General features: G+C 41.9%; 1 protein-coding gene across 1 annotated transcript in view; it reads left to right on the plus strand.

Annotated features, from left to right (window-relative positions):
• Positions 1-442: 442 nt before the first annotated feature.
• STPG1 (sperm tail PG-rich repeat containing 1) overlaps positions 443-14,743 on the plus strand; it is a gene marked incomplete at its 3' end in the record, with an annotated part of 40,912 nt that continues 26,611 nt past the window's right edge. Inside the window, exons 1-2 of the mRNA XM_082833702.1 lie at positions 443-544; positions 8,191-8,309. Coding sequence (XP_082689828.1) covers positions 472-544; positions 8,191-8,309 — 192 coding nt within the window. The 5' untranslated portion in view covers positions 443-471. The remainder of the gene's footprint in view (positions 545-8,190; positions 8,310-14,743) is intronic.

Raw genomic sequence — 14,743 nt, forward strand, 5'->3', positions numbered from 1 at the left:
GTATTGACTGCAAAGAGACATAGGGAGCTTTGGGGAGGCGGAGGATGGATATATTTGTATCTTAATTGTTGTGGTATTTTACACAATTGTAAACACTTGCCAAAACTTAAAACTGTACACTTTGAACCGATGAATTATATTGTATGTAAATTATCTCAGTAGAAATAAATTTATAAAATTCAAGCCTACAGGAGCTCTGTAAGCAACATCAACAGAGACTACTTACAGAGTTCCTACTACAAGCAGTGCAATGTATTGGGGATTTGGGGTCGTGGAACTTGGTAAATCTCAGCCTCTATCCACAAGATTTCTCAGTTTATCCTGCAGATACAACAGAACCCAATCAACATACTTACCAAGATTGTGAAGTGATCCCTACAAATGCTGTATTTTGCTGTTTCAGGTGCTTAGAAGAACACGCAGTCAAGTTTTTCATCAAACACGTGGAATATATCACAGAACTTTGCTAAGATGGACAACTCCATGCAAAAAGACCAACACTCTGGCAAAAAATATTCCAGAAAGACTGACAAAGTACAGAAAGGTCTAGTGAATTTTATAACAGAGGTCTTTGGGGACGAGAGCTCCTGACATATGTTCATTTTAGTACATAAGAGCAAATTCTAGGGGGATATAGTAAATCCTGGGTTATACCCACAAGGCCACTCTTAAGTATATCAAATAGATTGCTTTGGTCATTCTCCCAGTGCCTCTAGGGTGATGATTGGGAAGAAACTATGAGAAGAAAGGATGGTGGTGGGGGGGAGAAGGAGGAAGAGATCTTACTTTATTTCCTAAAACTTAACCCAAGCCCCCATTCTGCCAGGCTGTTGGAAAGTTAAACTCCAGCCATTACTGGCACAAATGCTATTCCTCCTTATTTCAAGTTTTGGACCTTTCTCAGTAGAAAAAGGTGATGTGATGATGGGAGTCTGGGTGAGGGAGGGGAGAGGTACTCAGCTCATGGGTCATCCATCCAGACAGGTGAGAGCTCCACTGTCTCAGCCCATGTGTTCCTTTGGTTTTGTTAGTATGCACTAATCCGGGACTACCTCTGGGCTTGGGGAATCATTGCTGAGGCTGGAAACTTCGTTCCAAGATCCTCACTCACTCCACTGCTTTTTCTTTTAGGGGTATTACCACCTCCCTGGTGGGCCTCTAGAGTCCCTGCTGCTCTCAAACCCACAGCTGGACCTCTCTTTCTTCCTCCCATCTTTTGATTTAGTACTCCCTCTTTTTCTTTAATACTTTTAAATCGAAGCTTAATATATATTCAGAAAATAAATCATAATTGTACAGCTTAATGAATATTCACAAAGAAACCACCACCTATGGAATCACTTCTCAGACCCCGTGGTAAACACCAGCATCCCAGAAGCCCTTGTCTTGTCCCTTCCTGGGCATTATCCCCCTTCTCTGCAAAGGTAAACACTACGGCTATCCTGACTTCTAATATCATTAATTACTTTAGTCTGTTTTGAACTTTATATAAATTGGAATCATACAATATGAACTTTTTTCTCTCAGACTTTTTTCTCTCATGTTTGAGAGATTTAACTTCATGTTTCATGTATCAGTGATTAGTTCATTTTCATTGCCGTAAAATGGCATAGCATTCTTTGTTCTAATGTACCACAATTAGTTTATCCATTATACTATTGAAGGACATCTGGATTATTTCCTGTCTTGAGGTACTATGACTAAAAGCTTTTATGACTATTCTTGTTCATGTCTTTTGGGACATGTATGTATAATTCCTTGGGTCTATACCTAGGAGAATTGCTGGGTCATAGAGTGTGTTTATGATCAGCTCAGTTGATACCACTAGTTCTCCAAAGTGAGCGTGCCAATTTTACTTCCTTACAAGCAATGTATGATCATTCCAGTTGCTCTACATCCTCACCAACACTTTTAGCTCATCAGGGTTTTAATTTGCATCGTCCTTTGATCAAAAAGATGGAGCACTTTTTCATGTGTTGGCCGACTTTTAGGATATTCTCTTTGGAGAAGTGACTGTTCCCGTTTTTTACCCATTTTTTTCTATTGGGTTTTTCTTTTCTTTGGAGTTCTTGAAAACATTCTAGAAATGTATCCATCCGTTGGCTATAGGTAAAGTAAATGTCTTCCCTCCGTCTGTGACTTTCCTTTACATTCTCTTAATGGCGTGCTAATGAAGAGAAGCTCTTGATTTTACTGTAGGCCATTATATCAATATTTTCCCTTATAGTTAGTGTATAATGTCTGTCCTATTTAAGAAATCTTTGCCTATCCCAAAATAATTTCTTCTAATAACTGTATTATTTTACCTTTCACATCTAGACCTACGATTCACTTGGAATTGTTTGTGTGCATGGTATGAAGATGTCCAAATCTATTGTTTTCAGTATGTATATCCAATTGCCCAGCACCATTTATTGAAAGAGCGTTCTTTTTCTGCTACTCCGCAGTGCTATCATTGTTGTAAATCATGTCTATGTATATGCAGGTCTGCTTCCGGATTCTTTATGCTGTTCAAATACCACCTTTAATTACTGTAACTCTATAACAGGTTTTTTTCTTATCTAGTATAAGTCCTTCAGCTATGTACTATGTTTATCTTGGCTACTCTTGGCCACACTGAATTTCCATATAAATTTTAGAATCATCACATTAATGTCCTAAAAAAATCTTTACTGTCATTTTGATTTAGATTGCATTGATTCTAGACATCAAGTTGGGGATAATTTACATCTTTACAATATTGAGTTCTCCAATCCATGTGTATCCTTTCTTTTATTTAAGTCTGCTTAAATTTTTCTCAATAATGTTTTATAGTTTTCTATGTAGAGGCCTTGCATATCTTCTATATCTCTATTCTAGGCATTTGATTTTTATGCTGTTGTAAATGGTACTATTTTAATTTCATTTTCTAATTGTTTGCTGCTGGCATAGAAATAAAATTAATTGATTTTTGTATATTGACATTGCTAAATTCAGTTATTACCTCTAATAGGTTATCTATGGATTCTTTTGAAATTTCTCCATATACAATCTTGTCTATGAATAATGACAGCTTTATTTCCTTCCTTTCTGATCTATGTATTTTTATTTATTTTTCTTGGCCTTTGTACAGGTTAGAGTTCTTCAGTACAATGTTGAACAGAAGTATGAAAGCAGTCAACCTGGTTTTGTTCTCTATCTCAAGAGAAAGCTTTCAGTATCATGTTTGGTTGTAGGCTTTTGTCATAGATACCTTTTATCAGATTAAGGAAGTTTGCTTCTATTTCTAGTTTGCTAGGGTTTTCTTTTAATCATAAAAGAACACTGAATTTTACAAAGTGCTTTCTCCATCTACTAAACAGACACTTTACCAAAAAAAAAAAAAAAAAGATAAACAGGTAGCAAATAGCATATGAAGAGATGCTCAACATCATTAGTCACTAGAGATATGCAAATTAAAGTCACAATGAGATACCACTACACATCTAATGGGATGGCTGGAATTAAAAAGACTGCCCATGGGACTTCCCTGGTGGCGCAGTGGTTAAGAATCCGCCTGCCAATGCAGGGAACACGGGTTCGAGCCCTGGTCCGGGAAGATCCCACATGCCGTGGAGCAACTAAGCCCGTGCGCCACAACTACTGAGCCTGTGCTCTAGAGCCCGCGAGCCACAACTATTGAGCCTATGAGCCACTACTACTGAAGCCCGTGCACCGAGAGCCCGTGCTCCGCAAAAAGAGAAGCCACTGCAATGAGAAGCCCACGCGCCGCCACAAAGAGTAGCCCCTGCTCGCCGCGACTAGAGAAAGCCCGCATGCAGCAACAAAGACCCAACACAGCCAAAAATAAATAATTTTTTTAAAAAAAGACTGCCCATTGTTGTTGAGGATGTGAAGTAACAGTAACTCTCACACGCTAATAGTGGAGATATACAAAGATACCACAACTTTGGAGAAGGGTTTGGCAGCTTCTCAAAAAAGTTAAAGTATGATCCAGCCATTCCTCTCCTAGGTATCTACCCAAGAGAAATGAAAACTTATGTCCATTTTAAGATTTGGGATTGAATGTTGTTGATAGCTTTACTTGTAATACTTCCAATCTAGAAACAATTCAAATTTTCATCAACAATGGATAAAAAATTGTCACATTTCTATACAATGGAATGCTACTCAGCAATAAAAAACAATGAAGTATTGATACTTGAACAACATGGATGAATCTCAAAATAACTGTGCTCAGTGAAAGAAACCAGACAAAAAAGAGTACATATTGTATGATTCCGTTCTGCCTCTATTGACATGATCATATAGTTTTTCTTTTTTAGTTTGTCAGTATGGTGAATTACATTGATTGTCAAATGTTAACCTATCTTTGGATCACTGGGATAAACCTCATTTCATCATGATGTGTTATCTTTTTTATATATTGTTGAGTTTAATTTGCTAACATTTTTATAAGAATTTCTGCACGTATATTTATGAGGGTTAATGATCTATAGTGATTCCCTCTCACCTTCTGTAATGACTCTGTCTGGCTTTGGTAACACGGTAGTAACTGGCCTCATAGAATGATTTGGGAAATGTCTTTTTCTCTTCAGTTTTCTAGGATAGATTGTATAGAATTGATAGGTGGAGTGTTCTATAAATGTCAGTTAGGTCAAGTTAGGTAATAGTATTGTTCAAGTCGTGTATGTCTATTGATCTTCTATCTACTTGCTTAAATTATTGAGGGAGGGATTTTGAAATCTCTGACAATTTTTGTGGAATCTTCTATTTCTTCGTGCAGTTCTATCAGTTTTTATTTCCTGTATTTTGAATTTCTTGTTATTGAGTATATCAGTGCTTAGAATTGTTACATTCTCTTGAGGAATTGGCCGCTTTATCGTTATGAAATTACCTTCTTTATTGCAGGTAATATTTTTTGCTCTGCAATCTGCTTTGTCTGATATTAATACCTAGCTTTCTTTTGATAGCATAGTGTATCTTTTCCCCATACTTTTACTTTTAACCTATTCCTGGGTTTATATTGAGTATATTTCTTGTAGACATCATGTAGTTAGGTCTGTCTTTTTTAGCCAATCCAACCATCTCTGTCTTGTAATTGGGATGTTTAGTGTGTTTAATAATCACATTAAATTAAATAATGTGTTTAATAATCACATTAAATTTAAATTTAATGTGATTATTGGTGTGTGAGTTTAAGCCTACCATCTATCTATTTGCTTTCTATTTGTCCCATCTGTTCTTTATTTACATTTTCTGGATTCTTTTGTATTGAATATTTTTGTGTTTCTATCTTGTCTACTTGGTTGGCGTTTTAGGAATAACTCTTTGCAGTGTTTTCTTCGTGGTTGCTTTAGAGCAAGGGTTGGCAAACTTTGGCCCTTGGGCCTAATCTGACCTGTTGCCTGTTTCTATAAATAAAATTTTATTGGACCATAGTTACCTCTATTTGTTTATGTGTTGTCTGTGGCTCCTTCACTCTATAATGGCAGAGCTGAATGGTTGCAACAGAGACGGTATAGCCTGCAAAACCTTAAATATTTACTATCTGGCCCTTTATAGAAAAAGTTTGCTGATCTGTACTACAGAGTTTATAACATACATGTTTAATTTTATCACATTCTACCATCAAGTGATATTATTACACTTCACATATAGTAGAAGAACCTTACAACTGTATATTTTTATTTTTTCTTTCCTTGCCTTTGCACTGTTGCTGTCAAACATCTTACTTCTACATACGTTATAAATGCCACAATAGTTATTATTTTTGCTTTAAATAGTCAATTATTTAAAAAATGATTTAAATTTTATGTTTATATCTAAATGCATCAATTTATACTCAGGGTTCTACATTTTACATTTACCTACATATTTACTAGTTCCAGAGCTCTTCATTCCTTTAGGTAGATCCAGATTTCCAACCGGTATCATTTTTCTCTTGCCTGAAGGACTCCCTCCATTTCTTGTAGTTCCAGGTTACTGGTGATTAATTCTTTTAGTTTTTGTATATCTTCAAAAGTCTTTATCTTGCTTTCATCTTTGAGAGATATTTTTACAGGGTACAGGATTCTAGGGCGACAGTTTTTCCCTTCTGGTACCTTAACAGACGTTGTTTCTGATGGTCATCTGCTGTTATTCTTACATTTGTTGCTTTGTGTGTAATGTGTCTTTTTTTCTCTGCCTGATTTTATGACTTCCTATCACTTTAAAAAGGCAATTTGATGGGGACTTCCCTGGCGGTCCAGTGGTTAGGACTCTGTGCTTCCACTGCAGGGGGCACGGGTTCGATCTCTGGTCAGGGAACTGGGATCCCCACATGCTACAGTGGTGAGGCCAAAAACTTTTTTTTTTTTTTCTCTCTGTGGTACGCGGGCCTCTCACTGGCTCACGGGCCCAGCTGCTCCGCGGCATTTGGGACCTTCCTGCACCAGGGCATGAACCCGCGTCCTCTGCATCAGCAGGTGGACTCCCAACCACTGCGCCACCAGGGAAGCCCAGGCCAAAAACTTTTAAAAAACAAATTAAAAGTAAAAAAACAAAAAGCAATTTGATTATCATGTGCCTTGGTGGAGTTAAATTCCTGTTTCATGTGCTGAGTTTCACTGCCTTTCTTTGATCTGCAGGTTTATGTTTTTTTAAATCAAATCTGGAAAATTTCAGCCACTTTTTTCTTGAAAGATTTTTTTCTATTTCCTCTCTCCCACCTCTCTTCTTTGGAACGTATATTAGGTTCCTTGAAGTTTTCACAAAGCTCACTGATACTCTGTATTTTTTAGTCCTTTTTCTCTCTGTGTTTTGTTTTGGTTTGTATTTCAATGTCTTCAAGTTCACTAGTCTTTTTTCTGTAGTGTCTAGTGTATTTTTCATCTCAGACTTTTTAGTTTTCATCTGTAGAAGTTTGATTTGGATCTTCTTTATATCTTCCATGCACCTACTTAATAAGTTCAATCTTTTTTCCAGCTTCTTGAACATATCAAATGCAATTATTATTGTAATGTAATGTTCTTGTATTCTATCATCTCTATCATTTCTGAGTTGGATTTGATCGATTGTTTATTTTCTCCTCATTGTGAATTGTATTTTTTCCCTTCTTTGTATGCCCATTAATTTTTTATCAAATGCCAGTTATTTTTACCTGTTGGGTGCTGTACATTTTCGCAGTCCTATGAATTCTTGTGCTTTGTTCTGGGATGCAGTTAAGTTACTTGGGAAGTTTGATCTTTTCAAGTCTTGCTTTTAAGCTTTGTTAGCTGGAACCAGAGAAGGATTTAGCCTAGGGGTAATTTTACCCTATTTCTGAGGCAAAACCCTTCTGCATATTCTCCTTGTGTCCCATGAATTATGAGGTTTTCCACTCTGACTTGTGGGAACAGGAGCTATTCCTGTTCCCAGTGTTCAGGTATTGTTTACCCTAACTTTTTCAGGTGAATCTTTCCCCAGCCTTGGGGAGTTTTCTCACATGCCTGGGCTGATTGATACTCAGGAAACTACTTGAGGGGAACCTAGTGCACGTCTCCGGAACTCTTTCTCTGTATAGCTCTCTTTGCTCTGGTTCTCTGCACCATTCACTGGAAGGAATGTAAAAGTGGGAGTTTGTATATCATTTATACATCACAACCCAGACATATAAAATTTTAACTTGATTTTCTATAAATGATCCTTCTGCTTTTTCACCCCAAGTCTGCTCAGAAACCTAAACTTACACTTGTGTTGCACTGTGTCCTGAAGAATGAGAGCGAGCCCCACTCTGCTCTGGGATTTCCTGACCTCTCTGTATCTTTACGGTGCTTCGCTGATCTGTGATTCTGGGCTGAGGATGAGTGAGGTCTCTTGCTCTGTTCCCCTGCCTGGCTCTCTTCCAAGGCTGCTCCAAATGGTTTTGTGTCCCCTTCCTCCTTGGCAAGAACGCCTTTCCTGTCGGATCCTTCCTCTTCCCTTGATAATATGCTTCAGCTGTGTGACCAAGTCTCACAAGTTTAAGAGCTGGAGGTGCTTGGAAAGGTGGGGTGGATGGCCGGGCGGGAACCAATAAATTACCGAGAGGGTCTTTAAAAAAAAAAAACCCAGTTTCATGTTTATCTCTTGTCAAAAGGCAAGTTTCTCTTTTTATTCCATTTAAATAAAATGTTAACAGATAGCTCTGTGTTTTGTGCATTCGTCAGTTCTCTGTTTTGTGCTATTTTTTATTCTATTTTTGTTGTTTAGGTTTTACTGCTGTGTATACAACACAATCCTCCATTCCTGTTAAATATCAGCCTTCCAGAATTCCAGAATCAGAAAAAAAAGGATTTAATAGTCAAGCCAAGAGGTTTTACCATAAAAAGGTAATGGCGCGCCTCTTGGCGTTTTCGTTAAAATCAAATGTAGTAGTTGTTTGTATCAATTTAGCCTGTGGTATGTTTTGTGTCGAAAAGTAACACATTAAATGAGTTTTTAAAACCGAGGGGGGAAAAAAAGGTAATGGCGTTGTCTTAGAGATGCTTTACTTTTAGTCTGGATTTTAGCCTCAGGGGACAGACACGCGAGTCTGGATGGTGCGTCTGTCTCTGTGACCAGTAGAGGGCAGTGTCATCCAAGGAGCTGCAGCACCCTCTCCAGCTGTGCGCTCTGACTGGGTTGTAGGAATGAGCTGGAAAGATATTAAATCCAGTGGAAAACATGTCTGGACTTATGGGGCCACACTGAAACCAAACATTTTTTCACAAGAAATGTATTTTAAAAATTACTATAAAAATCAAAAATGCAAAAATCCCAGACGTATGAAGTAAAAGATAAAAATCCTTCCCCCCGCCCCCAGCCTCACTCAAAACATGACAGGAAGAACAAGACTTTCTTCAAATAACATAAAAGGAAAAATAAACGAGTCTAATAAACGTAAAATTACCTTTGTGATGACACCCCCCTCTTTTTTAAGCTTCCTTTGACAATGTGTTAGAACTGTTCCTGCATTTCCCCCTTCCTTACCCTCTTCCCCAAATACCTGTGTCTCTTTTTCTCTTTGATCTGGAACGTTCTGCTTGGGTCCTGGTGGGTCCTCACCTAACTTCTGTAATTTCACCGGCTGAAAGCCCAGGTCTGATGTTCTCCCCTCTCACCAGCAGGGGGAGGACGCAACTCGCAGACGCAAGAGTCTTTTAACATCTTCGTTCCTTTATTCGTTTAACTAGGACCTTTAGAATAACATTCTTTTGGGGAGTCATCATGTCAGTTACCTTTTGCTGCATTCTAAAAATGTTTTTCATCCTACCCCCTCGCCAAGATGGCGAGAGGGGATGGGGAGAGCTGGGTCCTGGACGCAGGTGAGTCCTCGGCAAGCCCTGTGCCCCTTGGCCTGTTTCCTCCTTTGTAAATAAGAGCGCTGAGCTAGAGAATGTTTAAGTTCCCTCCACTTCTGATATTTTAGGATTCCAAGAAAGCAAATAGTAAAGAATATAGTGTGTGTACACACACACATATATTTTTAATTACTTGCAGGTTTTCTCCAACGGTGAGAAATAAGCTATCCGCTCAGGTGTTTCCTCTCTATGTTTTAACTGTCCGTCTGTCTCTCTGTCTCTTTTTTGTCTGGTTTTCCATTTGTCAATTTACCGACAATATACTGTCCATCTCTCAGATATCTGCAGCCAACCTCCAATAAAAATAATGACAGCCACCATTTACCGATCCCTACTATGTGTGAAACCAGTTTTAGACCATATTTCTAATCCTCTGAACAATGCTAAGAGGAAGGGTTTATACCTTAATTTAACAGAAGAGGAAACCCGGGCTTAGGGAAGTTAAATGACTGACCCACCCGAGGTCTCACAATGCAGGGTTTGACACATAAGAGGCCCCACATGAATATCTGCTGAATCAACGTTGAAAGAATTAGACCTCAAACCCAGGCCCGGCTCACTCCTAAGCCTCATGCTCTGTCCACACCTGGCACCACACCTCCCTCTGTGGCCCCCAAAGCCATCAAGTCCATCTATGAAAGTCAGCGAGTGCGTTTCTGAAAATGCCTCCGCCAAACAGACCAAACTCAAGATAGGGGAAGATGTCGTGTGTGTAGACCCCATTCTACATGATCATGTTCTGAAGACTCAAATCCAGAAACTGAATGGTCTGGCTTTTAAAGTTTGCATTTTAAACGACTATTACTTTTCAGAAATTTTTCTGCTGAAGGAACCAAGGTGGCAGCCAGCCAAAGCTATAGGCAGCATCCGATACAGAGGGAAATAGCTCAGAAATTTGATTAGTACTTTTCAAACGTGGTTGCGTTGGTTTGACGATGTGAAAACGTTCATCTAAGCACTTGAAAGCATTTTGTAAATAAGTATGGAATTTTTTAGAAAGGGCATGGGATCCATAAACCCTGGCCTCTGGGTTATTATTTTTGCTTTAAATAGTCAATTATTTAAAAAATGATTTAAATTTTACGTTTATATCTAAATGCATCAATTTAGATGCATTTTTAGATATAAAATTTTATGTTTATATCTAAATGCATCAATTTATACTCAGGGTTCTACATTTTACATTTACCTACATATTTACTAGTTCCAGAGCTCTTCATTCCTTTATGTAGATCCAGATTTCCAACCGGTATCATTTTTCTCTTGCCTGAAGGACTCCCTCCATTTCTTCTTCTGCTCTGTTACTAGCTGACCGGGTTTAGACTAATCACTTGACTTTTCCGGGCTTCAGTTTCCTCATCTGAAATGTACAATTTGGATTATTATACTTTTTTAGGTTCTTCAAGCTATAAAAACAGGAAGAAAATGTCTTTTTGCCTCCTCATTATTCTCATTCTTCCTGAGAGAAATGGGCATTGAGAAGTTAAGAATTCTGTTTAACATCACCCAATAATTTAGTGAGGCAATACAAATTAAAAGCAGATTTTAAAACTCTGGTGTCTCACCACCCTTCTTATGACATTAATCGTACACACCCTGTGCCTCATCTCATGACTTGGTTGTGTCCTCACATTCGTTCTGTGACCCATCTAGCACACCTTTAACACAGAGAATCAGTGCCCTCTGAAATGTGCACTTACCTTATCAGGCTGACTTTGGAGAGAAACTTCAGGGCCTTGTTGCCCGGCTCCCATTCCCCATGAGACTCTGACTGCTGCGTACGAGGAATCCTTCACTGGGCTCGGCGTCCGGGCTGGCAATTTTGGCTGCTAGAAAGGAAGTCTGCTTCCCTGAACATGTTACAGTTATGTACAGATGTGCTGCTGACACTGGGTGCATGAAGAGACATGCCTAATCTGGGACAGAGCATAGCCCAGCCACCCGAGGGACACTTTCCTCCCCCACCTCCCGATTCTGTCCCCATGCCACCCTGGATTGTGGTCACTATTTCCCAAGCTGTGTAACACTAAGGACACTCCCTTACAGTCTTTGCATCTCTGTTTCCTCATCTTAAAAATAAGGATGTTATAATAGGTAGGCCCTTGCCAGGGATGACTATTCCATGATCCTAAACCTGATTAATCCCTTCCAGGCACACATGAAGGGATACTGGTAGGATACAGACACCCTTTCCTCTAGATGCACAATTTTAAAATACATGTTAATTTCAGACATAGCCTGACAGCAAATCCACCCTCCCCAGCGGTAAGCAGGACAGTGTTTAATTTGTGGTGAAATTGTACAAAGTTAATACGGTTCACTTATTGCCTTGATTTAAATGAATTTTTTAATGTCAGAGCTTTTTCAATGAAAGGAAGTTCAGTCTGCAGAGACCGCCACCTTCAGGGGGATAATTTCCCCACATGTGCATTCAGCTGCGTGTTTGAACCACAGTGGGGTCTGCCCGACCTTCCTGCTCTAGAAGCCTGACCACTTCCATATCAGTCACCAGCACCCCTTCCTCAGGGGTCTGCAGGACATGCTGGTGGAAATCGCAAACACTTGGCTGGCACAGACAGTGTGCCAGGCTCCCCTTGAAGATGTTGCCTTTATGAACTCATTTAATCCCCATAATCGATTATCCTGGGAGCTAAGTCCCGTTATTATCCCCACTTTTCAGATAATGACTCTGGGACACAAAGAGGGTTGAGTAAGTGGCACAGCCAGGGTCAGGCAGAGTGAGGACGACCCTGGCAGCAGCTCCAGGCTCCCAGACTGTTTCCTCGCGTCTCCCGGGTGGAAGCCAGCACACCTTCCCCTGAATGCCCGAGCACCTTCTGCTTGGCAGGGTGGTAATGGGCATGCGCATCTTGTCTCCACCCAGCCGGAACTCCTCGGGCAGCAGTCATTGTCCTTTCCAGACCCCCAAAGCCCCTCAAAAGTGGGTCGAATGAATGATCCCAACTCAAGTCTGCGAGCCACAGGAACTTGTCCCACCCATCTTGCATTGCTTTGCTGCGTCTCCTCCATCCCATTCCTAGAACATCTAAGCTGCCAACCGCCTGTATCCTGGTGGCCCCGCCCGGGCCCTGGCCCACAGCAGACTTCAGTGTGTGCTTGTTGAATTGAGTCTTGGCGCACATTCCACTCAGGGGATTTCCAAGGGCTGCTAATGAGCTGACTCCAGAGTTAACAAAGAGGAGGGGTCGGCAAAAGAGGACCACGGTGCTCAGAGACGCTGCTGACGTAAACCGATGCTTTGAAAATGCAGGTTTGGCTTCTCTTGTCTGACTGTGTTTCCAACCCAGCCAGACCAGCGATGGGCAAAGACCTGGTCCCCATTTTCATCTGCCCAGGTGGCCAGTGTCCCTGGGCTTCCCCCACACCTGCTCTTCACCTGGGCCACTAAGAAACAATCTCCTCAAGAGAACTCATCCCACTTTTCCTGGTTGCTCCCTGAGGGCGCCCAGGGATCTGTCATTTCTGAGATCCCCATTCTGAACAAAAAAGTGTCGTTTTCTTGCTTGAAGTACGCTCCCTGCCTGTCCCTTCTCCTCTGCTATCAGAGGCGTGGAAACTTTGATGCCAGACATGAGTGTATGGAGCTGGGGCGGGGAGAGGGGAGAAAGCAGAAAGGAGGCAGGGCATCTTACAAGGGGCACTTCTCAGGGTTGTAGACAGTTTGAACCAGAAGGGCTTCAGTGACCCCGAAATCCCTGGGCTCAGCAGAGGGGCCCCATCTGTGACAGCATCCCATGCTGAGGCCCGTCGGTGGCGCGGGTAAAGGGGACTTGCTGCTCGAAGCCACTGCCGATCGGGCCCCCTTTCCCTGAGTTCCTCATGGAGGCCCGGAGTGGGGTTGAAAACTGTAGATCTCCACACCCGCACTTGCCTCTTTGCAGGTTCACAGATGGGAGGGCTGAGGCCCAGTGAGGGGACGCGCCTTGGGGGCAGACACTGGCCCATGCTATCAGCACTTTGGCCACATCAGCCTGAGAAAAGTGTGGATGGATGCCTTGTCCTGAGACCCTAAGACCAGAGGTATTTGTAAGAGGAAATTGTTCCCGCAGGAACCCCAAATTCCTGGGCGCTTGTGCCAGTGGGTTAACCACAGGACAGGGCTCTGTTTCCACCTCAGGCGTGTCTTCCTCCTGTAATATACCGCTAGCCCTTCCGCAGACTTAGTTTTCATTCATCTTGTGCACTCCTGAGAACCCCAGCTGGCCGCCCCCATAAGAGACCAAAGCAGAGCGGAACATCCCTGAAGAGTCAAAAGGCAGCTCTAGTGTTGTGGGCTTTGGCCAATGATCCAGCAGAGACCGCATTTTCCAACCCGGAAATGGGTTGACAAACCTGAAAGTCTTAATTGGACAGAGTCTATGAAATCGGGACTAGAAAATCCAGGCTGTGTGCAGATGTGACCGGGTCCCGGTTGTGGACACCAGGCCCTGCCGTACCCTGAGGAGCTGTCTGGGGTGAGGGGGTAAATGCCAGCTCCCTCTCTTCCCCTCCTCCTCATGACCTCTCTAAACCTATCCCAAGGTCAAGTGAATGTCAATCTGTGTCCCGCCCTTGGCACGTGCTGCCCATTTGGGACTTTAATCCTTCAAAAGAGCTCTCAAAGTGCAGTTCCACCAATTGTTGCCCAGCAACATCAATCATCTCTTGCTCCATCCCACTCTGAGGGCCTTTAACCGCCGAGGGAAGGTCCTGGCTCCCTTGAGGCTGTTGTGGCAACTTGAGGACTGGTAATGATGAGGCCGGTGGGACGTGCATTGACTCATTCAGTCCTCACGTGCACAGGGGACAACGGGTGTAGCCCTGGCCCAGAGCTCCCCGTGGAACACACAACAGGCAGTCAGCAGAGCTCAAATGAATAGTTCTCTTCCCTTCTCCCTCCCCAGACCCATTTTATTTGGTTGGTTTATTTGGTTTTTGCCTTCTGGGGTGGTCTCGGCCAGGAAGCCAAGGGCTGGCTGAGTTCACACCAGTTTTGACTTGGATTCTCGCTGTCTGGGAGATGCTGAGAAGCCAGAACTCATCAACCTCATATAACATTAGTCACATGAGCTGTTATCCCAGAGGCCAAAGGCTGGACTTTTATTGCCCTCCCAGGGAGCCATCCACCACCTCTAGCTTTTGCAGGAGAAAGCTTGAACCCCCTACAGCTGGACCTTTCCCTCCAGGCGGCTTTGAAACTTACTTGGTGTGGAGTGCAGGTGGTGGTGTGCTGGTAAACCAGCTCTCTCCTCCACAAGGAAAGTTCTGATTTAGAGCATTGGCCAATCTCTGTGGTGTAAATACCGCCCCCCAACCTTTTCAATTTCAAGCTACCACGAGCAACATTTCTGAAAATATTTAACAGTCGCCCTCTTGAGCCACCACTGGCAAGCCCCAGCATCCTGCTGCCTGGAGGACCCTTC

Source organism: Leucopleurus acutus (assembly GCF_964270905.1).
Source record: "Leucopleurus acutus genome assembly, chromosome: 2".
Taxonomy (NCBI): domain Eukaryota; kingdom Metazoa; phylum Chordata; class Mammalia; order Artiodactyla; family Delphinidae; genus Leucopleurus; species Leucopleurus acutus.